At 44.2% G+C, this 23,936-nt stretch overlaps 1 protein-coding gene across 1 annotated transcript in view; it reads left to right on the top strand.

Annotated features, from left to right (window-relative positions):
* BCAS3 (BCAS3 microtubule associated cell migration factor) overlaps positions 1 to 23,936 on the top strand; it is a 467,769-nt gene that overhangs the window by 234,288 nt on the left and 209,545 nt on the right. Inside the window, exon 15 of the mRNA XM_083379706.1 lies at positions 572 to 836. Coding sequence (XP_083235832.1) covers positions 572 to 836 — 265 coding nt within the window. The remainder of the gene's footprint in view (positions 1 to 571; positions 837 to 23,936) is intronic.

Genomic DNA, 23,936 nt, shown 5'->3' with positions numbered 1-23,936 from the left:
CTGATGTGGCGTGGATTCTAGCACTGATGATGTTACCTCGTTGGGTAATGAAACGTCTGCAAGAAAACAACCAAGCTCAGAGAGCACCAAGGACCCCACAGTTTATTTATTTCTTTATTTATTTAATTAGTTTTCTATACCGCCCTATTCCCGAAGGACTCAGGGCGGTTTACAGGGCAGCATATAAAAGACAATATAAAAAGATAATATAAAATTAAAATGAATTAAATTAATCAAAGCCCAACAATTAAAACAATATTAAAAAGCTAAAACCCCTTCAGTCCTCCTTTGTCCTCCTTTGTCCTCCTCCTCCTCCTCCTCCTCCTCCTCCTCCTCCTCCTCCTCCTCCTCCTCCTCCTCCTCTGTTCCACTTCACAAACCCCCTCCCTTCTAGCACTGATGTTACCTAGTTGGGCGATGAAACGTCTGCAAAAAAGACAACAACAGCCAAGGTCAGAGAGCCCCAAGGGCCCCTCATTTCAACCCTGAGCTACCCATATTCTGATTCCTTGATGCGCCTTTGCCTTTGTAGCTGCCCCCCTTGACGTCCCACCCCTCTTTCCCTCTCCAGGTGCAAGACATCGCCTTTAGCCACGACTGCCGATGGGTGGCCGTCAGCACCCTCCGAGGCACTTCCCACGTCTTCCCCATCAATCCCTACGGAGGGCAGCCCTGCGTTCGGACTCACACGTCCCCCCGGGTCGTCAACCGCATGAGTCGCTTCCAGAAGAGCGCCGGGCTGGAGGAGATCGAGCAAGAGCTGACCACCAAACAAGGAGGGCGCTGCAGTCCCGTGCCAGGGCTTTCCAGCAGCCCGTCTGGCTCCCCTCTCCATGGTAAGCCTCCCTTTTGAAAACAGATGCAGAAGATTTGTTTGTTTGTTTGAATTTATTACCGCCTCCCATTCCTATAGATTCTGGGCAGCTTGCCAACACACATACAAAACAATGACAGCAGGTCAAAAGCATACTAACCTAAAGACAACCCAGACTAAGACAAGTAAGGGTCCCCACATCAACCAAGACCGGAGACCAAAACTTAAGTACAGGTAATACATACAGTACATACACATTTTACAATTTTACATGTCCATATCAATCAGACTAGAGTTGAAAGGGACCTTGGAGATCTCCTAGTCCACGGGTAGGCAACCTTGGCTCTTTTATGACTCATGGACTTCAACTCCCAGAATTCCTGAGCCAGCCACGCTGAGGAGAAAGGGAGAGGTTGCCATGCTGAGCCATGCTGGCTCAGGAATTCTGGGAGTTGAAGTCCACAAGTCATAAAAGCCAGTTGCGACCCTACCTGGACCGAGATGCCCTACGCACAGTCACTCATGCGCTCGTGACCTCCCGTTTAGACTACTGCAACGCTCTCTACATGGGGCTGCCCTTGAGGACCACCCGGAGGCTTCAGCTGGTGCAGAATGTGGCCGCGCGAGTCGTGATGGGGGTCTCCCGATACTCTCATGTAACACCTCTGCTCCGCGAGCTGCATTGGCTTCCGGTTGCCCTCCGGGTGAGATTCAAGGTGCTGGTGATGACCTATAAAGCCCTAAATGGCTTGGGTCCGGGTTATCTGAGAGAACACCTGCTGCCAGCATCAAGCTCCCTTCGTCCAGTGCGCTCCCACAGGGAGGGTCTTCTCAGGGTGCCGCCAGTTAAAGATTGCCGGCGGGTAACACCCAGGGGTAGGGCCTTCTCAGTGGGTGCACCTGCCCTTTGGAACCAGCTGCCCGCGGAGCTTAGGACTGCCCCCGACCTCCGTTTATTCTGCCGGGACCTGAAGACCTGGCTCTTCGAGCTCTCCGGCCCAGGCTGAGAATTTTTTAATTTTTAATTTTAACTGGGTTTTTATTTTTTTCTCAGGGTTTCATTTAATCTTTTTTAATTTGTTTTAACTTTTGTATTGATTTTCTTTTAAACATCCTGTAAACCGCCCTGAGTCCTTCGGGAAAGGGCGGTATATAAATCTAAATAAATAAATGAACAAAAGAGCCAAGGTTGCCTACCCCTGTCCTAGTCCAACTCCCTACTCAAGCAGGAGATTCCACTTCAGACAGGTGGCTGAAACCTCAAACGGTCACTCAACAAATGGTTGTAAGTTGAGGACTGCTTGTTCTTTTCAGAACCCCAGGAGAGAAGATGCTGTCTGTATCTTTGGGGGGTGGGGGTGGGGGAAATGCTATCATTCAGGAGTAATTAACCACGAATGAAGGCGAATCTATGTGTCCCAGAATAATGCTACAGGATCCAATCTGGGCTGGTCCCCGGGACCAGAGATTTTGTCTTCCGAGCAGAGTGTGTGCCTTGGGCTGTTCTGTGTGTGGTGTTTATGCGGTGCTTGGTTGTGTGTGGCTTTTTATTTGTTGATTGGGCTGTGTTGATGGCCGGCTATGAACTACTTTGGGGGAAAGCCTGTTGGGGTTTGCAGGCAGCGGGGGCAAGCCACAACCCTAAGTGGATTATGGTTTACTACATCTCAGCTTGTAGGCTTCTTGCTCTGTCATTCCACCCTATTGGTTACACCCTCCCTGGCAAACAAATTTGGAAAACGAGCAAAAAGTTGGAAAGCAAGAGTTAAGAGACTGAAAAACAAGCTTCTCACTTTGAGGGAGATGGGCAGTTCAGGAGGGTGAAAATTGGATGGATGGAGAGAGAGAGAGAGAGAGAGAGAGAGAGAGAGAGAGAGAGAGAGAGATGGAGGGAGGGATAGATACCTAGATAGATATAGATATGCAGATAGAGAGAGATACAGATATATATATATATAGAGAGAGAGAAAGACAGAGAGATAAAGACAGACAGACAGACAGATAGATACAGATATAGATAGAGACAGAAAGAGAGTTAGACAGATAGAGAGAAAGAGAGAGAGACAGAGAGATATATGGATGGATAGATAAATAGACAGATATAGATATGCAGATAGAGAGATAGAGATAGAGAGACAGAGAGAGAGATAGACAGACAGACAGATAGATATAGACAGACAGAGATACAGATAGATACAGAAAGAGGGAAAGAGAGAGTCAGATAGATATGGATGGATAGATAGATAGACAGATAGGTATAGATATCCAGATAGAGAGAGAGAGAGAGACATAGAGAGAAAGACACAGAGAGAGAGAGAGAGAGAGACAGAGAGAGAGATAAAGACAGATAGACAGATAGATATATAGAGACAGAGAGAGATACAGATAGACACAGAAAGAGGGAAAGAGAGAGACAGATAGATATGGATGGATAGATAGATAGACAGATAGGTATAGATATCCAGATAGATAGATAGATAGATAGATAGATAGATAGAGAGAGAGAGAGAGAGAGAGAGAGAGAGAGAGAGAGAGAGAGAGAGAGAGAGAGATCATCCATCCATTCATAATTAGTCAACTGGATGACACTAAAGGCTTCATGCGCAAAATTTAATCTTTGCAGTGCTGGTTAACGTTAAACACTTGACAAACATGAATAGCGGGTGATGTTGAAAGCCAGGTATCTTAAATAAATAAAGTAATTTGTTTATTTACTTATTTACTTACTTACTTGCCGATTTATTTATAAAATGTTCTGGTCCGCCGGTCTCACTGATCCAGTGACTCCGGCTGGCTTACAACATAGTAAGAGGTTTTTTAAAAAAACAAGCGCTAGTAAAAAAAAGATAAAGTTATAAAAACTGAATAAAAAAAGCTAATAGAAGTAGATGAAGAGCCTCGGTCAGGTTCTTGTGTCCAAGTCGGCAACAAGATTGGCGTAGATCGAAGTTAGCTTAGGAAATGTCGATATTCTTAATAGATGCCATTAAACATTAATTTACCATCCATAAAATGGATATCGAGAGTCTGCTGTCATATTTTATTTTATTGGCCGCTTTGTTAGCATGTTTGAGGTGGTTACCTCATGGTCGTACTGCTTGCCAGTCAAAGATGGATGTTTAAGCAATTTCCTGTAAATAAAGATGGCTGCTTTTGCAAGGAAGCGTGAAAGACAATTTAAAAAGACGGACGCAAAGACAAGTTGGATCCATTCATCGTTCTTATTGTTATTCCTGGACCGCTTTCAAAATAGTGTGATTGAACAAATGGAACTATATAGAATAGAATAGAATAGAATAGAATAGAATAGAATAGAATAGAATAGAATAGAATAGAATAGAATAGAATAGAATAGAATAGAATAGAATAGAATAGAATAGAATAGAATAGAATAGAATAGAACTGGAAGGGACCCTGGAGGTCTTCTAGTCCAGCCCCTTGCTCAAGCAGGAGAACCTATACCATCTCAGACAGGTGATTGTCTAGTTTCTTCTTAAAAATCTCCCACGATTTCTGGAGGCAAGCTGTTCCACTGGTTGATTGTCCTCACTGTCAGGAAGTTTCTCCTTAATTCCAGCTTGCTTCTCTCCTTGATCAGTTTCCAACCATTGTTTCTCGTCCTTCCCTCTGGTGCTTTGGAGAATAACTTGACCCCCATCTTCTTTGTGGCAGCCCCTCAAATACTGGAATACTGCTATCATGTCCCCCCTATTTCTTCTTTTCTTTAGACTAGCCAAACCCAAGTCCTGCAGCCGTTCTTCGTACGTTTTAGTCTTCAGGCCTTGGATCATCTTCGTTGCTCTTCTCTGAATTTTTTTTCCAAACTCTCAACAACTTTTTTGTGATATGGTGACCAAAACTGGCGGCAGTATTCCAGGTGTGGTCTTACTAGGGCTTTGTAAAGCGGTCCTAATATCTCGCGTGATCCCGATTCTATGCCTCTATTTATACAACCCAGGATTGTGTTAGCTTTTCTGGCCAAGTGATCGTCCACTAGGACTTCAAGATCTAGATAGCTTTGGTTGAATTCAGCCACTTGCTCGAGAATTATCACTCTACTTCAGATACCTTTAAGCCAGGGCTATTTATGAATTGCGCAAAGATACAGGATTTCCCATTTATATACATTATTCTACCTTTGCTATTTGTGGAGAATGATAACAATGGCTGCAGGGTTTTGTCTCCTAACCATATACAGTAATTGATATATATTCTGTCATTTAACGTTACACTCTTTTTTTCACCATTTCCTCTCCTTTTCAAATATTGGATTGCTAGCGCAGGGGTCTGCGGGGTCTCCTAATGCGCCCCCTGTGTATTGTTGATATAATAAATAACAGTAGATTCAAGTTGGTAAAACAGGTTTAGCATGTAAAACCTGTTTTTTAAAAAAAAAAATTCTGGCATACGTTTTGTGGACTACAAGTCCACTTCAGCAAATGTATGAAATGTTATTTTTTAATTTGTGAAAAGAGAGACAGAGAGAGGAAGAGAGGGAGGGAGGGAGAGAGACAGAGACAGAAAGTAGAGTAGAGTAGAGTAGAGTAGAGTAGAGTAGAGTAGAGTAGAGTAGAGTAGAATAACAGAGTTGGAAGGGACCTCAGAGGTCATCTAGTCCAACCCCCAGCTCAGGCAGGAGACCCTACACAATTTCTGACAAGCCACAGCCGAGCAAGACACCTGCCTGCCCGCCCGGCGGCCCTCTTTCTCCTGTCTGAGGTTTTCATTGTTGGGAGCATTTCTGTTGAGGATTGGCAGCGGGGGTGGGGGTGGGGGTTTTTGGCTTTTATTCCCCCCCCCCCGTCTGCTGGGTGGTTGCAGCAGGTTTTGGTCACTTCAGATGACCCTGGGACATTGTGACCATCATAAATCTGAATCAGTTGCCAAGCATCTGAATGTAAGTCACAAGACCCTGGAGATGCTGCAACATTCCAGCTGGTTGGCGCTTCTTCTGGGCTCAGCAGACATTTCAGGATCAGTGCCAAGCTCCAGCTGGAGCCTGGCGCTGATCCTGGCGCTTCCGCTGAGCCCTGACAGCCCTGCAACTCCAGCCATCTTCCCCTCCCCCGCTACCACTTTTCTAGGATGGTCACCTACCTACCACCTGCCAGGTGCCAATGTACCGCAGGTGGTACCCGTACCACTGGTTGAAAAGCCCTGTTCTAGTCCAACCCCCTGCTCAGGCAGGAAACCCTATACCATTTCGGACAAATGGCTGTCCAGTCTCTTCTTAAAAACTTCCAGTGTTGGAGCATTCACAGCTTCTGGAGGCAAGGAGTTCCGCTGGTTAATGTTCTCACTGTCAGGAAGTTTCTCCTTAGTTCCAGGTTGCTTCTCTCCCTGGTTAGTTTCCACCCGTTGTTTCTTGTCCTGCTTGAATCTTGGGACTTGAATTTCTGCCCAGGTCTGGGAAAACCAATTCAACGGAAAAAACTCAACATAGATGGTTCAATGAAGGCTCTAGTTTAAGAGATTGAAGGATAACCAAGGGACGATTGGACTACTGTAGTTATAAAACCTTGGTAAGACCACACGTGGAATACTGCCAGCCATTTTTGATCACCATATCACAAAAAAGATATTGAGAGTTTGGAAAAAAAATCAGAGAAGAGCAACTAAGATGATCCAAGGCCTGGAGACTAAAACATACGAAGAACAGCTGCAGGAAAAGAATAAATAGGGGGCGACATGATAGCAGTACTCCAGTATTTGAGGGGCTGCCACAAGACAGAGGGGTCAAACTATTCTCCAAAGCACCAGGACAAAAAACAATGGTTGGAAACTGACCAAAGAGAGAAGCAACCTGGAATTAAGGAGAAACTTCCTGACAGTGAGGACAATCAACCAGTGGAACAGCTTGCCACCAGAAATCGTGGGTGCTTCATCAGTGGAGATTTTTTAAGAAGAGGCTAGGCAATTACCTGTCTGAGATGGTATGGGTTCTCCTGCTTGAGCAGGGGGCTGGACTAGAAGACCTCCAAGGTCCCTTCCAGCTCTATTCTATTCAATTCTGGGGTTCTGGGAGTTGAAGTCCACACGTCTTAAAGTCCTTCAAGTTGAGAAATGCTTAATTTATTAATCTGTATTCTAGATTAGATCTGAATTCACAGAGTTCAGTTGATGATTTCAATTCTTTCGTTAAGTGAGTCTTGCCCCATTTTATTTATTTATTTATTTATTTATTGATGGGATTTATATCCCGCCCTATCTCCCGAAGGACTCAGGGCGGCTAACAACAAAACATATAATAAGTACAGAAATTAAGATAAAAATAAAATTAAAATCATCTGTGCAATAAATTAAAATTGAAAACTAAAAATAAATTAAAAATTGTAAATATAATTAATTAAAATGCCTGTCAGTCCAGGTCAGCCTGGTGGAAAAGGAGTGTTTTGAGGCCGCGGCGAAAGGATTGGAGATTTTGGGCCATCCGAAGCTCAGGGGGGAGCTGATTCCATAGGGCTGGCGCTCCCACAGAGAAGGCCCTCCCCCTGGGGGTCGCCAGCCGACATTGCCTAGCTGACGGTCCCCTGAGGAGGCCTTCTCTGTGTGAGCGTACTGGGCGATGGGAATTTGTTCCCGGCAGCAGATGGTCCTGCAAGTATCCCGGGCCTAAGCCATGTAGGGCTTTAAAGGTAAGTACCAGCACCTTAAATCTCACCCGGAGGGCAACCGGTAGCCAATGCAGCTCATGCAGGAGGGGTGTAATATGGGAGTATCGGGATGCTCCCATCACTACCCGTGCAGCTGCACTCTGCACCAGCTGGAGCCTCCGGGTGGTCTTCAAGGGCAGCCCCATGTAGAGAGCATTACAGTATTCTATTCTATTCTATTCTATTCTATTCTATTCTATTCTATTCTATTCTATTCTATTCTATTCTATTCTATTCTATTCTATTCTATTCTATTCTATTCTATTCTATTCCATTCTAGTTTAACTGGAGACACTTGGGATATAAATTTGGCAAAGAAATCGAAAATGGATAAATAATTCTTGGTCTTTACCAAAACTTATTGTTAGCTGCTTTTGGGAAGTGGATACCGGACTGGATGTCCCCTCTACCAGAGCAGATCCATCCAGGCAGCTTTCAAGTTCCTAATTGCTCATGGAGATTAGGAATGGAGCCTCCATGTTCAGAGATTCTATAGCTCTAATGCTGATTGCTGACGCCCGAAGGAAACCTTGGTTTTCCTGCCCTGGATGTGTATTTCCTGGTCCATTCCGGGGAACAGGATGTTGGTCTCCGTGGGCAGCTGTCTTGATCCAGCCAGGCCTTTTGTCTCTTGAGACTCGGAACAGCTGTTGGCCTTTTGCCCTTTTGTTTGTGGTGACACCGAGTGGTACTTTGCCCTCCCGACAGAAGTCTGGACGTGTTCGATTCAGCCTGGGAGCTGCGTATTTACGTTTTTATTCTCTAAATTGTTTACTCGCGCAATATAAACCTTTTATCGGAAGGGGGCTTCCACCGTACAATGAATGAATCATTGTTGGCGCTGTCCTCGTTTGTCTTCTCCGGGCAGGAAAGTGGTAAAGGAAATGGTTAATAGATAACAGATAACTTCCTTGCACCTGCTGGAGAAATTCTCTTTCATTGTTTGGACTGATTTAGCTGTGAATCCTGCCCGTCCCCCCCACCCATTTTATTTTTATTTTTATTTTATTTTGTCCTTTGGTGGGATTGTCAAGCTGGATTCAAGGCCAGTTCCAGGGCCAACCAACTAAGTCCACTCTGTCTCAACCTGAGCAACTTTAAGATGCGTGGACTTCAACTCCCAGAATTCCCCAGCCAGCTATGCAGGATTCTGGGAGTTGAAGTCCGCTCATCTTAACGTTGCTACGGTTGAGAAACCCTGAACCGGTCCTTCCGTCATTCAAAGCGCTTGTGTAGATGGGAAGGGTTTTTGTGTCTAAATTCCCCGAATGAGCAGTGAGGTTGCCTTATTTTGGCAAAAAAAGGTGACGGGGGGACAGCGAACAGACCATATGAACCAATATTTTGTTGGTTTTTTAACAAAAATATCCGAGATTCCCTGTAGATTAGTGTCTGTGGTTTCATGGGGACAATTAAGGTAGGAGAAGAGTTGGGGTGGTTCACTCGTCCTGTGGGATTTATTTATTTGCATTCTGCCTTTATTATTTTTTACAAATAACTCAAGATGGCGAACATATCCAGCAAACCTTCCTCCTCCTGTTTTCCCCAAGCAACAACTCTGTGAGTTGGGTTGGGTTGAAAGAGACTGATTGGCCTAGTGTCACCCAGCCAGCTTTCATGCCTCAAGCAGGACTAGAACTCACCGTCTCCTGGTGATTGGCCCAAAGTTGCCCAGCTAGCTTTCATGGCTAAGGCCAGACTAGAACTCACCATCTCCTTATGATTGGCCCAAAATCACCCAGCTGGCTTTCATGGCTAAGGCCGGACTAGAACTCTCCGTCTCCTGGTGATTGGCCCAAAGTCACCCAGCTGGCTTTCATGGCTAAGGCGGGACTAGAACTCTCCATCTCCTGGTGATTGGCACAAGGTCACCCAGCTGGCTTTCATGGCTAAGGCGGGACTAGAACTCTCCGTCTCCTGGTGATTGGCCCAAAGTCACCCAGCTGGCTTTCATGGCTAAGGTGGGATTAGAACTCTCTGTCTTGTGGTGATTGGCCCAAAGTCACCCAGCTGGCTTTCATGGCTAAGGCCAGACTAGAACTCTCCATCTCCTGGTGATTGGCCCAAAGTCACCCAGCTGGCTTTCATGGCTAACGCCGGACTAGAACTCTCCGTCTCCTGGTGATTGGCCCAAAGTCATCCAGCTGGCTTTCATGGCTAACATGGGACAAGAACCCACCATCTCCTGGTGATTGGCCCAAAGTCACCCAGCTGGCTTTCATGGCTAAGGCTGGACTAGAACTCACCGTCTTCCGCTTTCTAGCCCGGTGCCTTAAACCACCAGACCAAAGAGAAAGAGCGGACATCTCTTCTTCCATGGTGTCTTTGGTAGAAGCCTGGTTAAGAGTTTTAGAAGAAGCTTCCCTTGTGCAGTCATTATGGCAACGCCAATTAGCAGCTACTTGAATCTATAATAAAACCTAAACTTGATTTCCAAAAGGTTTCACTTCTCCAACCTTGGAAGAAAACCAGAAAAGTCTAATTCTTTCTTGAGTTACTGTTGCATTGTCAATTCCTCACTTCCTTGAGGAGAAATTAGAGGGTATAGTTTACAAATTAACATGTTTTGTTGAAAGGCAGAAGCTTCTCTGAGCTACAGCTCACTTTATAAAATTCACAGCTTCCTTCGTTAGATGTATTGCATTCAACTAGAAACTATCTAGCAAGTCAGTATTTTCAGGGTAAATTGGAAGGCTGCTCGCTTGGTCTTTTCCAAAGCCATTTTATATACCTGGATTTTTTTTTTCTCCATCCAGGGATTTAGTCTGCATTAGATGATCCAAAGCATTTTTGGTAACGTGCGAAATTAAGGATACTGTGTGATAAGTTTGCACACTCTCTTAAAACTTCTTTTTATTGGTATAGAGACTGACCTCCTCCAACAATAACTATGTTGTTTTCCAGATGTTCTGGTATAGTTTGGTAAAACCTTTTACCGATCTCTTCTGGGCTTTCCTTGTTTCTAAAAATACTCCAGAAGGTTCCTGTAGTTTTCCGACGTGGAAACAACCAGACTAAAGGTTCTTTTAAATAAGGGAATATCTTCTAAGCTATTTTAGATGTACACAATTCTGCTATATAGAACTTCAGTGTTGTCCTCCATCTGTCCATTGGTCTCCTTTAGCCTAACAGCTGGAACGTCCTTCAGAGTGTGGAGATCATAGAACAGGGGTCTTCAAACTTGGCCCTTTTATGACTTGTGGACTTCAACTCCCAGAATTCCTCAGCCAGGATGCTTTAAGACAGGGGTCTTCAAACTTGGCCCTTTTATGACTTGTGGACTTCAACTCCCAGAATTCCTCAGCCAGGATGCTTTAAGACAGGGGTCTTCAAACTTGGCCCTTTTATGACTCGTGGACTTCAACTCCCAGGATGCTTTAAGACAGGGGTCTTCAAACTTGGCCCTTTTATGACTTGTGGACTTCAACTCCCAGAATTCCTCAGCCAGGATGCTTTAAGACAGGGGTCTTCAAACATGGCCCTTTTATGACTTGTGGACCTCAACTCCCAGGATGCTTTAAGACAGGGGTCTTCAAACTTGGCCCTTTTATGACTCGTGGACTTCAACTCCCAGGATGCTTTAAGACAGGGGTCTTCAAACTTGGCCCTTTTATGACTTGTGGACTTCAACTCCCAGAATTCCTCAGCCAGGATGCTTTAAGACAGGGGTCTTCAAACTTGGCCCTTTTATGACTCGTGGACTTCAACTCCCAGGATGCTTTAAGACAGGGGTCTTCAAACTTGGCCCTTTTATGACTTGTGGACTTCAACTCCCAGAATTCCTCAGCCAGGATGCTTTAAGACGGGTTTTCAAACTTGGCCCTCACGCTGGCTGAGGAATTCTGGGAGTTGAAGTCCACAAGTCATAAAAGGGCCAAGTTTGAAGACCCCTGGGCTAGACATACCTAGCTCTCTCTCTCTCTCTCTCTCTCTCTCTCTCAACAGTTCATCATACGATTTAGCCTCCAGACCCTTTATCATCCCTTTTGCTCTTCTCTGCCCGCTTTCTAGGATCTTTAAGAAGATTGTTTTTCTGTCTCTGTTTCCATTTTTCTCTACAGATGTTGTTATAAGATTTTTTTCCCTTCCTCCTCCCTCTTCTAACAGCTTAAAAGTCCCCCCCACCTTTTTTTTTTTAAATGTTGTCTTTCTTGGCTTCAGCGTCTCTTCTTTGCTTGGCAATTTTCACGGTTTGTTCTGATATCCGGTTTGGTCCCTTCATCTCTGGCGATCTTTCTTCACATTCCTCCTTCAACAAATTGGATCCCCTCTCCACAGTTTCTCTGGTTCTCTACCCATGAAGCTCAGGACTTCAAAGTGATTCCTGATGTTCTTTCTGAAATGATGATTATAAGGTCAGGATCATGTTGTGAAACCGTTTGGCTGTCTTCTACTACTTCTGCTAGAGCTTAATTTGGAAATGGCACACGAGCAGTTTGTGATTTGTTCCACACTCGGTCCCTGGCCGTGTCTCTGCTGTACTCTTGGGTTGTTCCAGCTCCCCTTACAAATAACATAGGCGTTTGGATATCTCTGCGCTCCATCCGTGGATGTGTGTGTGTGTGTGTGTGTGTAAGCGTTATTTTTGTTGTTGGAAGACTCTCCAAGCAATGAAGAAACCGTTGGATTGGCTGGAGTTGTTAAGATCTTCTCCCAAAGTGCTTTTTTCAAAAGGCCACAGGACTTTGTTGTTCCTTGAAGACGTTTGGCTTCTCATCCAGGAAGCTTCTTCAGTTCTTTGGGGAAAAAGCACCTTTGGGACAATCGTGACCTGTATGACTGAACATCTCCATAGACACTAAAACCTTTTCCTGTTACACTACGTTTTTTTTTGGCCAGGCTTTATAATCAGCTGTGTTTCCCCACTTTGGCATTCTAGCCTCCGATGGAATGCCGAACTGGAAATTCTTGCGTGCTCTTTTATGAACTTGATGCCAAAACTTCTCACCTTCTGCGTGAGTCGTTGGAGCATAAACTTGCACAACTGCCATTTTAAAAGGGTTCTCTGCAAAGTTTAATCGATACGATTTAGTCATCTATTGCATTGCAGCCAACAGTGTTCTCGGCATATCTTTCCTAACTATAAAAAAAGGATGCTGCGTCTTTGTTTTGTTTTTTTTTATGTCCTGAGCAGTAAATCTGATCTTCTGACTGAAAATGCCCAAATGCAGCCTTTAAATTCACCGATGTGTAAGAGGTGAATGTGCAAGGATACCTGTCTGTACTCCTGGTGGGCTTCATCCTTCCCAGAAACACTGCCCCCCCCACCCCTATCCTGATGAGGCAACATAGAAAGACTGAATAATAATAAAATTAACCAGATTTTTTTTATCCAGGTCCAGATTCAGGACCTCCCTATTTGTTTCTCTTTCCCCATTTTAGACAAGTATCCTCAGCACAACAGATTATCCATCTGCCTGATGGTCTGTATGTCTGTCCACCCACCCACCCATCTACCACTATCTGTCAGTGTCTGTCTGTTTATCTATTCAACTACATTCATCCATATTTGTGCCTGCCTGCCTATCTATCTATCTATCTATCTATCTATCTATCTATCTATCTATCTATCTATCTATCCCTGCCTATCTCTCTCTCTCTCTATCCATCCTATCTGTCTATATCTACTGTATTTCTCTCTCCATCTCTCCGTCTCTCTCCATCTCTCTCTCTCTCTCTCCTCTCTCTCTCTCTCTCTCTCTCTATATATATATATATATATATATATATGTGTGTGTGTGTGTGTGTGTGTGTGTGTGTGTGTGTGCGTGCGTGTGTGTGTGTTAAATATTTGTCAAGTCATCTGAATATGCCTTGCTAATTAAATCTTTCTTTCCTGTTTGGCCTAACTCAAGGCTATCCACAGGTTATAGTCACAACTTATGACAGCTCATTATTTGTGTAAATTATTCAAATTGCTAATAAAGAATTTTTTTAGGGAGGCTAATATGATCATTTCGAACTTCTTATGTTGTCATCAGTTAGTCATATCTCAGATAAAAAGGGTTTGACTAACTGATGAGAACATAAGAAGTTCGAAATGATCATATTAGCCTCCCTAAAAAAATTCTTTATTAGCAATTTGAATAATTTACACACACACACACACACACACATATATATAATCAATCTATATCTATCTATCTATATCTATCTATCTATCTATCTATCTATCTATCTATCTATCTATCTATATCTATTATCATCCATCCTTCCATCCACCCTCTGCCTCCCTCTCTCTCTCCCCCTCCCTCCCTCCCTATCCATCCATCCATCCATCTATCAATCCATCCATTCCTTCCCCCCCTCCCTTATCACAACATATGTGATGTGGAGGTAACCCCTGGGATGCCAGCATCATATTATGTTCTGTAGCTGTCCTCCTTGTGGGATCCTCTGGGACCGATGGCACAAATTCTTTGAATTTTTACTGTGTGTTGTGTTCAGTTTTTCAGTATGTGGATCATGCTTTTTAAAAAAAGGTGGTTGTTTGTCTGCAGGTTCTCTAGTGATTTTTAACCCTTGTCAGTAATAATGCTCTTATTTAGGGACTAAGTGCCGCTGAGGACTTTTTTCTGAAAACTAAAAATGACCAGTTTTTTGTTTTTTTAAAAAATATGCTTTGTAAATTAAATATTTTTATTTTTTTACTGGAATGGAAACAGCGAGTTTAATCTTCAGCAGTACAGCGGAATAATTCTTTCGAATAATTTTGCCAAATTTCCTGTCAAGTGAGGAGGAATCTCTTTCTCAAGTGATTGTGTGATCTGCCCCAAAGGTGCTTTTTCTCCCCCGCCCCCCCCTCAAAAAAAAAGGCTATTGGACTTTCTCCGATTTTTTGTTTTTCCCTTTGAAAACATTTCGATTCTCTTCCAGGAAGCTTGAGAATCTCCATAGAGGTTTGTGTGATGTGTAGGAGAGAAAAAAGAGAGACAGAGAGAGGGGGAGAGAGAGAGAGAGCGAGCGCGCAATGCAAGTGAGAAAATGAGGAATCCAGAAGTTTGATAAACACACAAAAATCTCAGCAGGCCTGCAGTGTCTCCTCTCTTGTCACTCTGCCCAAATTCCCATCCTTTTCTAGCACGATTCCTATGGGAAAGCAGGCTTGAAAGTCATGACAGCTTCTGTTCCGTGCCTGAAAAACAGATCGGCTTCCTTAAAGTAACATTCAGTCAGAGAACCACCTTTTTTAAGAGCTTAGCAGAGGCAAATCATTATTGCAAAAAAGAAAAAAAAAAGAACAAGCTTATAGCAGGTAGCCCAGGAAAACGGCTCCCCCCCTCCATTGCTTTGAATATCCCAATCGGTAAACGAGTGATTTGGTTGAACAATCCAGGGACTTTTTCCATTTGATCTTCGGCAGCGTTGACTAAAAGTTTGAGATGGACGTTTGTGATTTTTGTCTCCTCTGACAGTGACTCTAGTCCAGCTTTGGGCTGAAAAAAAGATTCCCTTGAACCCCCCCCCTCCCAAAAAAAACCAAATCTCCTACTTTTAGCAGATACGTTTCCTATCTTTCCAACTGGCCTATTAAAATCTCCTTTGAGCTTTTACACATCTCAAGAAAAATGATCAGAGGACTGGAGGCAAAAACATATAAGGAACGGTTGCTGGAACTGGGTATGTCCAGTTTAATGAAGAGAAGGACGAGGGGGGACAGGATAGCAAAGTTCCGGTATCTCAGGGGCTGTCCCAAAGAAGAGGGAGCCAAGCTATTCTCCAAAGCACCTGAAGGCAGAACAAGAAGCAAGGGATGGAAAATCACCAAGGAGAGAAGCAACCTAGAACTAAGGAGAAACTTCCTGACAGTTAGAACAATTAAACAGTGGAACAACCTGCCTCAAGAAGCGGTGAATGCTCCAACACTGGAAGTTTTTAAGAACAGATTGGACAACCATTTGTCTGAAATGGTATAGGCTCCCTTGCCTGAGCAGGGGGTTGGACTAGAAGACCTCCAAGATCCCTTCTAAATGTTATTCTATTCTATTCTGTTCTGTTCTATTCTTGTCTAGTCTAGTCTAGTCTATTGCTTTCCATTCCATTATTCTATTCCATTCCATTCTATTCTATTCTATTCTATTCTATTCTATTCTATTCTATTCTATTCTATTCTATTCTATTCTATTCTATTCTATTCTATTCTATTCTATTCTATTCTATTCTATTCTATATTCTCTTCCATTCCATATTCTATTCTATTCTATTCTATTCTATTCTATTCTATTCTATTCTATTCTATTCTATTCTATTCTATTCTATTCTATTCTATTCTATTCTATTCTATTCTATTCTATTCTATTCTATTCTACTCTACTCTACTCTACTCTACTCTACTCTACTCTACTCTATTCTATTCTATTTTCTCCCTTTTTCTATTCTATTCCACTCCATTCCATATTTTCTGTTCTGTTCTGTTCTGTTCTGTTCTGTTCTGTTCTGTTCTATTCTTAATGTCAGCCTGGGTGCAGAAAAGTGAGAGGTTGCCACTAAAGGCGTGACACTAGAAACTTGGAGGTTTTTCAGTAGTGCCGATTCCTCTTTTTTATCAGCAGACAAGCCAGCAAGAAGTCTCAAAGTCCATGCGGGATCCAGGCACTTCACCTAGGGTGCCTCCCGGTTATGCTTGATTGAGGAGGTCAGAGGTGGGTGGGGGATTCTGGGAGTTTCAGTCCCAATACATCCGGAGAAGATCCGACCAAAGAAGAATTTAATTTAAATTAAATTAAATTTTATTAGATTTATATACCGCCCTTTTAAGTTAGCAGAATTGCCTTCCTTACTCAGCCCTGGGTCTTTTAAGGGGGGTGGGGAGGAAACCACAGTTGTTACTTCAAGGTAACCTTGGTGTGATGCAATGAATGTCCTCTAGAGGGTGGTGTTTTCCCAGCTTTGCCCCAGTGCAAAGAGGGTTGACCTGGCACTCGATTTATGATGTACGAGGTAGCAATATTGCTTTTTATCTTGCCATTGGGTGATATGGGAAGGCTGCTTGTTGATTTCTTGTTTGAAATGTTCTTTGGAGCAATTGTTTACTGGTCCGCCTGGGAAAGAATTCCTTTCAGATGCCTTCTCCTTTTCAGATTGCAAGGGACATCTTAAAAAAAACACCAAAAAAACACACCAATTTGCAGTTGTCCGGTTGCATTTCCAATTAGCAACGTACTTGACTTCTTTTTTTTCCGCCAAGAGCCAATCCACCTACAGGAGAATGGAGTGCTGGGAATTTCTCTGGCCGCTCTCCGCTGCAAAGATTGGGCTAATAATATTCTTTTTCCAACTGTGTCAGATTCCTTTCCACCCCTACGCATAAGTTCAGATTCATGCAACATGCCACAGGAGGCTGGCTCAGAAATTCTGGGAGTTGAAGTCCACGAGTCATAAAAGAGCCAAGGTTGCCTACCCCTGAGTTAGGAGAACCCACCGTTCTTTTAGAAAGTTGGGTTGGGCAGTGTTTTAATATCGTTTATTTCTTTGAGTAGCACATGTTGTGCAACGCCAGCAAATTCAGTGTTTGGATTCAGCCGGTTCGCACCACTTCGGCAGAACCGGTAGCTAATGTTTTGTTGCCCAGGCCCAAAATGGACTTCCAGAAGCAGCATTCACACAGAGAACCGGTTGTTTGCATATTTGAATCCCATCACTGCAGCAGTTGTGTTTCGTTGGACCATTTTAGGTTGTGTGCTGTGCGCTAGCATAGAACATAGATTTCTAGGCCTGGAAGGGACCTTGAAGCTTTTCTAGTCCAGGGGTCTTCAAACATGGCCCTTTTATGACTTGTGGACTTCAACTCCCAGAAAGGTGCCTGGCTGAGGAATTCTGGGAGTTGAAGTCCACTATTCATAAAAGGGCCAAGTTTGGAGACTCCTGCCGTAGAGAATAATAATATAATTAATAATAATTAATAATAATTAATGATAATGATAATGATAATAATAATAATAATAATAATAATAATAATAAGAAGAAGAAGAAGAAGAAGAAGAAGAAGTTGGAAGGGACGAATGATGGCGAATTTGTCAATGCCAATGATGTTCAAGTGGTGCTCCAGTTGTTTTGGAATTGCAACAAGGCAATAATAATAATAATTATAACAACAACAACAACAAGTTGGAAGGGACCTCAGAGGTCATCTAGTCCAACCCCCTGCTCAGGCAGGAAACCCTATACCATTTCAGACAAATGGCTGTCCAGTCTCTTCTTTAAAACTTCCAGTGTTAATTCCCCTCTTGTCTGTGACAGCCCTTTAAGAAGACACTTATCAGGTCGACCCTAATCCTCGTCTTTGATAGGCTAGAAGTACTTAGCTCCCTCAACAGCTCATTGTAGAACGGAAATTATAGGGAAAAAAGTCAGAAACATGGATCTGTTGCATGGAAGAACGCCACATTTCCATTTGTTGTATACAGGACGTTCTTTACGTCAAGGAAAGATTGAAAATGTGTCTCACATCATCAGCTCTTCCATGCTGAAATCCGAATTCTGCCCTCTGATTTAGCCTTTCCCAATTATTGGATTATGGAACTGAGAGGGCATATACCTAGAACATACCACGTTGGCTGAAGGCTAATATAATCCTAAAATGTAATTCCCTGGGGTTTAAGTGTTGCAGCTGGTAGAATAAATTCCGTTAAGCAAAACATGAAATGACGTGAGTTTATTCTACCCAGTTCTTACTGTTTGCAAGTTCCAGCTCTTTAAACATCCAGCTTAACTAGGTTTTCATTCAGAGGCAAACTCTAGAAGGAACTAGAGGCAAACGCATGGGGATTGGGAAAAATGCTGGCTCCATACATAAGCAGCAGCATCTATCCAATTTTAGCTGGTCTTGAGAAAAGCTGAGTAGAATCACATTTGTTCTCGTTCAGTCCCTAAGTCATGTCTGACTCTTCGCGACCCCATGGACTATATAGCACGCCAGGCCTCTGTCCTCCACTGTCTCCTGGAGTTTGCCCGAATTCATGTGAACAGAATCACATGATAACAGAGTTGGAAGGGATCTTGGAGGTCTCCTAGTCCACCCCCCCTTCTCAAGCTGGAGACCCTACATCAGTGATGGCGAACCTTTTAGAGACCAAGTGCCCAAACTGCAACCCAAAACCCACTTACGTATCATCGGGTGCCAGGTGGTTGTGGCCCTTTGGGTGGGCGTGGCCAATTGGGTAGACATGGCCCATTGGGTGGGCATGGCTGCAGTGGTAATGGCAGACTGGGTGGGACTAAAAAGTTCAGTCAATCAATTCCAACTTTGCGAGAACTTTTTTTCCCCGCGAGAAGTTGAAATTGATTGATTGATTGATTGAACCTTTTTTTTTGTACATGGCGGTGGAGGCCTAAAGCGAAAAGGTTTTATAAAACCCAGCTGAAGGCCTAGGACTGGGGCGACGGCGTGCGTGCCCGCAGATAGGGCTGTGTGTGCCACCTGTGGCACCCGGGCCACAGGTTCGCCACCACGGTCCTACATCATTCCAGACAAGTGACTGACAAGTCTCTTCTTAGAAATCAGTGGAACAGCTTGCCTTCGGAACTTGAGGGTGCTCTCCAGGGTTGGAGCATTCACCACTTCTGGAGCCAGGTTGTTCCACTGGCTAATTGTTCTCACTGTCAGGAAGTTTCTCCTTAGTTCTAGGTTGCTTCTCTCCTTGACTAGTTTCCATCCATTGCTTCTTGTCCTACCTTTGGGCGCTTTGGAGAATAGCTTGACTCCCTCTTCTTTGTGGCAGCCCCTCAAAGATTGGAAGACTGCGGTCGTGTCACCCACAGTCCACTAAACGAGACATCTTCTAACTGCCAAGAAATTTCTCCTTAGTTCTAGGTTAGATTCCTCTTTAATGCCCTTCCACCAGTTAGTTCTTGTTCTGTCTCCAGGTGCTTTGGAGGATAGATCAACCCCTTTGTAGATTTGGTGTTGTTGTTAGTTGTGAAGCCGTGTCCGACCCATTGCGACTCCATGGACAACGTTCCTCCAGGCCTTCCTGTCCTCTACCACCTTCTGGAGTCCATTGAAGCTCACGCCTACTGGGTCAGTGACTCCATCCAGCCACCTCGTTCTCTGTCGTCCCCTTCTTCTTCCTTTGTAGATGTACCTCCTCAAAAGCTCCAGAGGTCTACTTCCCCCTGCCTTCCTGTTGACCAAACATAGCCCCAGTTTGGACTCATGCTAAAACATGCAACAGAGCAAGGGACAACTCAGGAGTGGGTGGGCAAATGGCAGGCTGGTGGGACTCCGCCTTATTCCTGTTTTTGTTCATTGGGTGGCTTTGCCCGTTTGGATTCCTACAAGCAGAGTGACAGGGATGGGGTGGGCCAGGAAATGTCCTGGCAATGAGAACAATTAATCAGTGGCACTACTTGCCTCCATCACTGGAGGTTTTTAAGAAGAGAAGATTGGACAGAACGGTAGGCTCTCCTGCTTAAACAGGGGGTTGGACTAGAAGACCTCCACGTTCCCCTACCAATCCTATAATTCTATGTTCAACACAACGTATTTCCAGAAAATCAAAAGTGTACAGGCCTGTGGTTATCCCTTCTCTCTATGGATGTGAGTCCTGCACTCTGTACCAAAGACACATCAGAGCAACTATTCTCCAAAGCGCCTGAAGGCCGGACAAGAAGCAACGGATGGAAACTAACCAAGGAGAGAAGCAACCTAGAACTAAGGAGAAATTTCCTGGCGGTGAGAATAATGAATCAGTGGAACGACCTGCCTCCAGAAGCGGTGAATGGTCCTACACTGGAAGACATTGGACAGCCATTTGTCTGGAATAGTACTATAGGGTTTCCTGCCTGAGCAGGGGTTGGACTAGATGACCTCCAAGGCCCCTTCCAACTCTGTTTTCCTGTTATTCTATTCTGATCTAGTTCTGTTTTCAGAAGGTTTTCCTGCCGTTGAAAAAAAAATTACCAAGACGTTTTCTCCTGGTTATTTATGTTTTAGACCAGGACTAGTAAGATCCAGATAAATTAAATCATTCTGGCTTTCATGGAAAGAAACTTGGCAATCCCTTCCCTTTTTTTGCCCAGTGGTAGTTAAAAACTTTGATCCCTATTGATGAAAAGGGGGAAAATTACTAGCTTGAGCCCCCAAAATGTAATTGAGAGGATTTCCAAGGCACAGACCACAATAACGAATCCTTCTTCCCATGCAGCCATTGGTTTTTCTTTGGTGCCGAGAGAGGCTAGCAAGCTCTCTCTCTCTGTGTGTGTGTGTGTGTGTGTTTGTGTGTGTGTGTGTGTTTGTGTTGTGTGGTTTTTCGGAGCTCTCTCAACGGGTCTCCTTTCCCATCTGAAGGAAATGAATCTTTGACACTTCTCATGACCTGGCTCATGTTTTTCTGATGCGGAGCCAAAATATATCCTTAAGTGTAAAAGGAAAAACGGCTGGGAGAACCGAGGGGAAAGTGATGGCCTCCAGCACCTTGGCACCCAGGGTGAACTATGAAAATAGATTTCCTTCCCCCGTTTTTCCCAATACTTAATCCAGCCATCCTTCTATGCACATAGTCTCTGCCCCTTCCTTCTTATGATCCTTTGCCAGCCATGCTGAGGAGAAATGGAGAGGCTTCCATGCTGAGCCACGCTGGCTCAGGAATTCTGGGAATTGAAGTCCACGAGTCATTAAAGAGCCAAGGTTGCCTACCCCTGGCTTAGCCAGTTTAGCTGTGTAAGGCCTAGTTTCAGGGGTCTCCAAACTTGGCAACTTTAAGACTTGTGGACTTCAACTCCCAGAATTCATCAGCCAACCATGCTGAGGAGAAATGGAGAGGCTTCCATGCTGAGCCATGCTGGCTCAGGAATTCTGGGAATTGAAGTCCACGAGTCATAAAAGAGCCAAGGTTGCCTACCCCTGGCTTAGCCAGTTTAGCTGTGTAAGGCCTAGTTTCAGGGGTCTCCAAACTTGGCAACTTTAAGACTTGTGGACTTCAACTCCCAGAATTCCTCAGCCAGCCATGCTGAGGAGAAATGGAGAGGTTTCCATGCTGAGCCATCCTGGCTCAGGAATTCTGGGAATTGAAGTCCACGAGTCATACTGTAAAAGAGCCGAGGTTGCCCACCCCTGCAAGGTCGGGGTGGGGAGGGGTATTGATTCTAGACTCTCAAAAAGTTGGTTAAGTTCAATTAAATTAGTGTAGTACCCTAAAAGAAGGGTTTTCTTTCATTGCTGATTGGATGGCTCAAGAAACACACATGTAAACGTTGCATATCTGTTATTTTTTTCACTTTCTGAAAACTGTCCCCAAGCATCATTGTAGCACAGTTTTTGCCCGTGTGTTTTATTTGATACATTTAATTTAAATTCAGGGGTGTTTCCCCCCCCCTCCCTTAGAAAATGTCTGTAGTTTTTGATATACTCTCAAAGGAGTCCGTGCTGAAGAAACTCTTGTGTTAAAAGTGAGTTACGGAGGAGGACTTTTTTACCCAACTGAGTATGGAGCTGGCACACGGCCATTTTAAAATCGTAAAAGTAACACATCAATGTCACTGCTAAAAGGCTGAGGAATTTAAAGTTAGTCCTCGGCTTACGACCACAGTTGAGACATTTCTATTGTTAAGTGAACTTAACAATATTGTTAACTCTATTGTTTATTGTTAACAAACTTCCCATTGTTAAGTGAGACACTCGTTAAATAGGTTTTGCCCCATTTTATGACCTATCTTGCCTCAGTTGTTAACTGAATCACTGCAGTTGATGTTAGTAACCTGATTGTTAATTGAACCTGGCTTTCCCCCCATTGACTTCACTTGTCAGAAGGTCGTAAAAGGAGGATCACATAAGCTTGGAACACAGCAAATGTGAATCAGTTGCCAAGCATGTGAATTTTATCACACGTTCATCGGGATGCTGCAAAGGTCTTAACTGTGAAAAACCATAACAAGTCACTTTTTTTTCAGTGCCATTGTACCTTTGAACAGTCACTAAACAAATTGTTGTAAGCCGAGGACTTCTTGTACCATATTCTGTTCTTGTTACAAAAGTCTAATTCATATCTCATGGAACCATAGAATCATACAGCAGGAAGGGACCTTGGAGGTCTTCTAGTCCAACCCCTTGCTCAGGCAGGAGACTCTGCCTATACCATTCTAGGCCAGGGTTTTTCAACCTTTTCACCCAGTGTACCACTTTTAGGATATGGCAACATCCAAGTACCACCATTCGCCTAGCAAGGTGTCAAAAACTTGATGACCAAAAAAAAAAAAAGTTACGAAGTACAGGTAGTCCTCGACTTACAACAGTATGCTTAGTGACTGTTCGAAGTGACAATGGCACTGGAAAAAGTGCCCCCCAAGCCACAGCCGAGCAAGACACCTGCCTGCCCGCCCGGCGGCGCTCTTCCTCCTGTCCGAGGTTTTCATTGTTGGGAGCATTTCTGTTGAGGATTGGCAGCGGGGGTGGGGTGGGGTGGGTGTTTGGTTTTTATTTCCCCCCCCCCCCGTCTGCTGGGTGGTCGCAGCAGGTTTTGGTCACTTCACATGACCCTGGGACACTGTGACCGTCATAAATATGAATCAGTTGCCAAGCATCTGAATGTAAATCACAAGACCCTGGAGATGCTGCAACATTCCAGCTGATCGGCGCTTCTTCTGGGCTCAGCAGAAGCGCCAGGATCAGCGCCGAGCTCCAGCTGAAGCCTGGCGCTGATCCTGGCCCTTCCAATGAGCCCTGACAGCCCCGAAGAAGCACTGATCCTGGTGTTTCTGCTGAGCCCTGACAGCCCTGCAGCTCCAGCCGTCTCTCGCTCAGGCTTGTGCGGTGCTGCCACCGATTCAGCTCATTCCCCTCCCCCGCTGCCACTTTTCTAGGATGGTTGTGTACCACCTGCCAGGTGCCAATGTACCACAGGTGGTACCCATGCCACTGGTTGAAAAGCCCTGTTCTAGCCAAATTGTTGTCCAATCTCTTCTTGAAAATGTCCAGGGTTGGAGCATTCACCATTTCTGGAGGCAGGTTGTTCTTCTGATTAATTGTTCACACTGTCAGGAAATTCTTCCTTAGTTCCAGGTTGGGTCTCTCTTTAATGATCTTCCAGTCGTTACGTCTTGTCCTGCCCTCTGGTGCTTTGGAGAATAGCTTGACCCCTTCTTCTCTGCGACGGCCCCTCAAGTCCTGTACAGCTTGATCCCATTTGTCTTGGCTCATAAGAGAGACATGGCCACTGAGGCGCATAAATTCTGCCTGGCCCTCATTTGGCATTGGAAGAAGTCAATTTCCTCGTCACCTAGACATATCTCCGAAATTCAGTAGGAAGTTAAATCAGCTGACAGCTCATTACTATGCAGCACCTCAATTTGGTTAGACTGTACTGAGACATTATAACAGAGTTGGGAGGGACCTTGGAGGTCTTCTAGTCCAACCTCCTGTTCAGGCAGGAAACCCTATATCAGCGGTCTGGTCTATTCTATTCTATTCTATTCTATTCTATTCTATTCTATTCTATTCTATTCTATTCTATTCTATTCTATTCTATTCTATT

This window comes from Vipera ursinii (assembly GCF_947247035.1).
Source record: "Vipera ursinii genome assembly, chromosome: 1".
Lineage (NCBI taxonomy): Eukaryota > Metazoa > Chordata > Lepidosauria > Squamata > Viperidae > Vipera > Vipera ursinii.
This window is presented reverse-complemented; position numbering and strand designations above follow the sequence as displayed.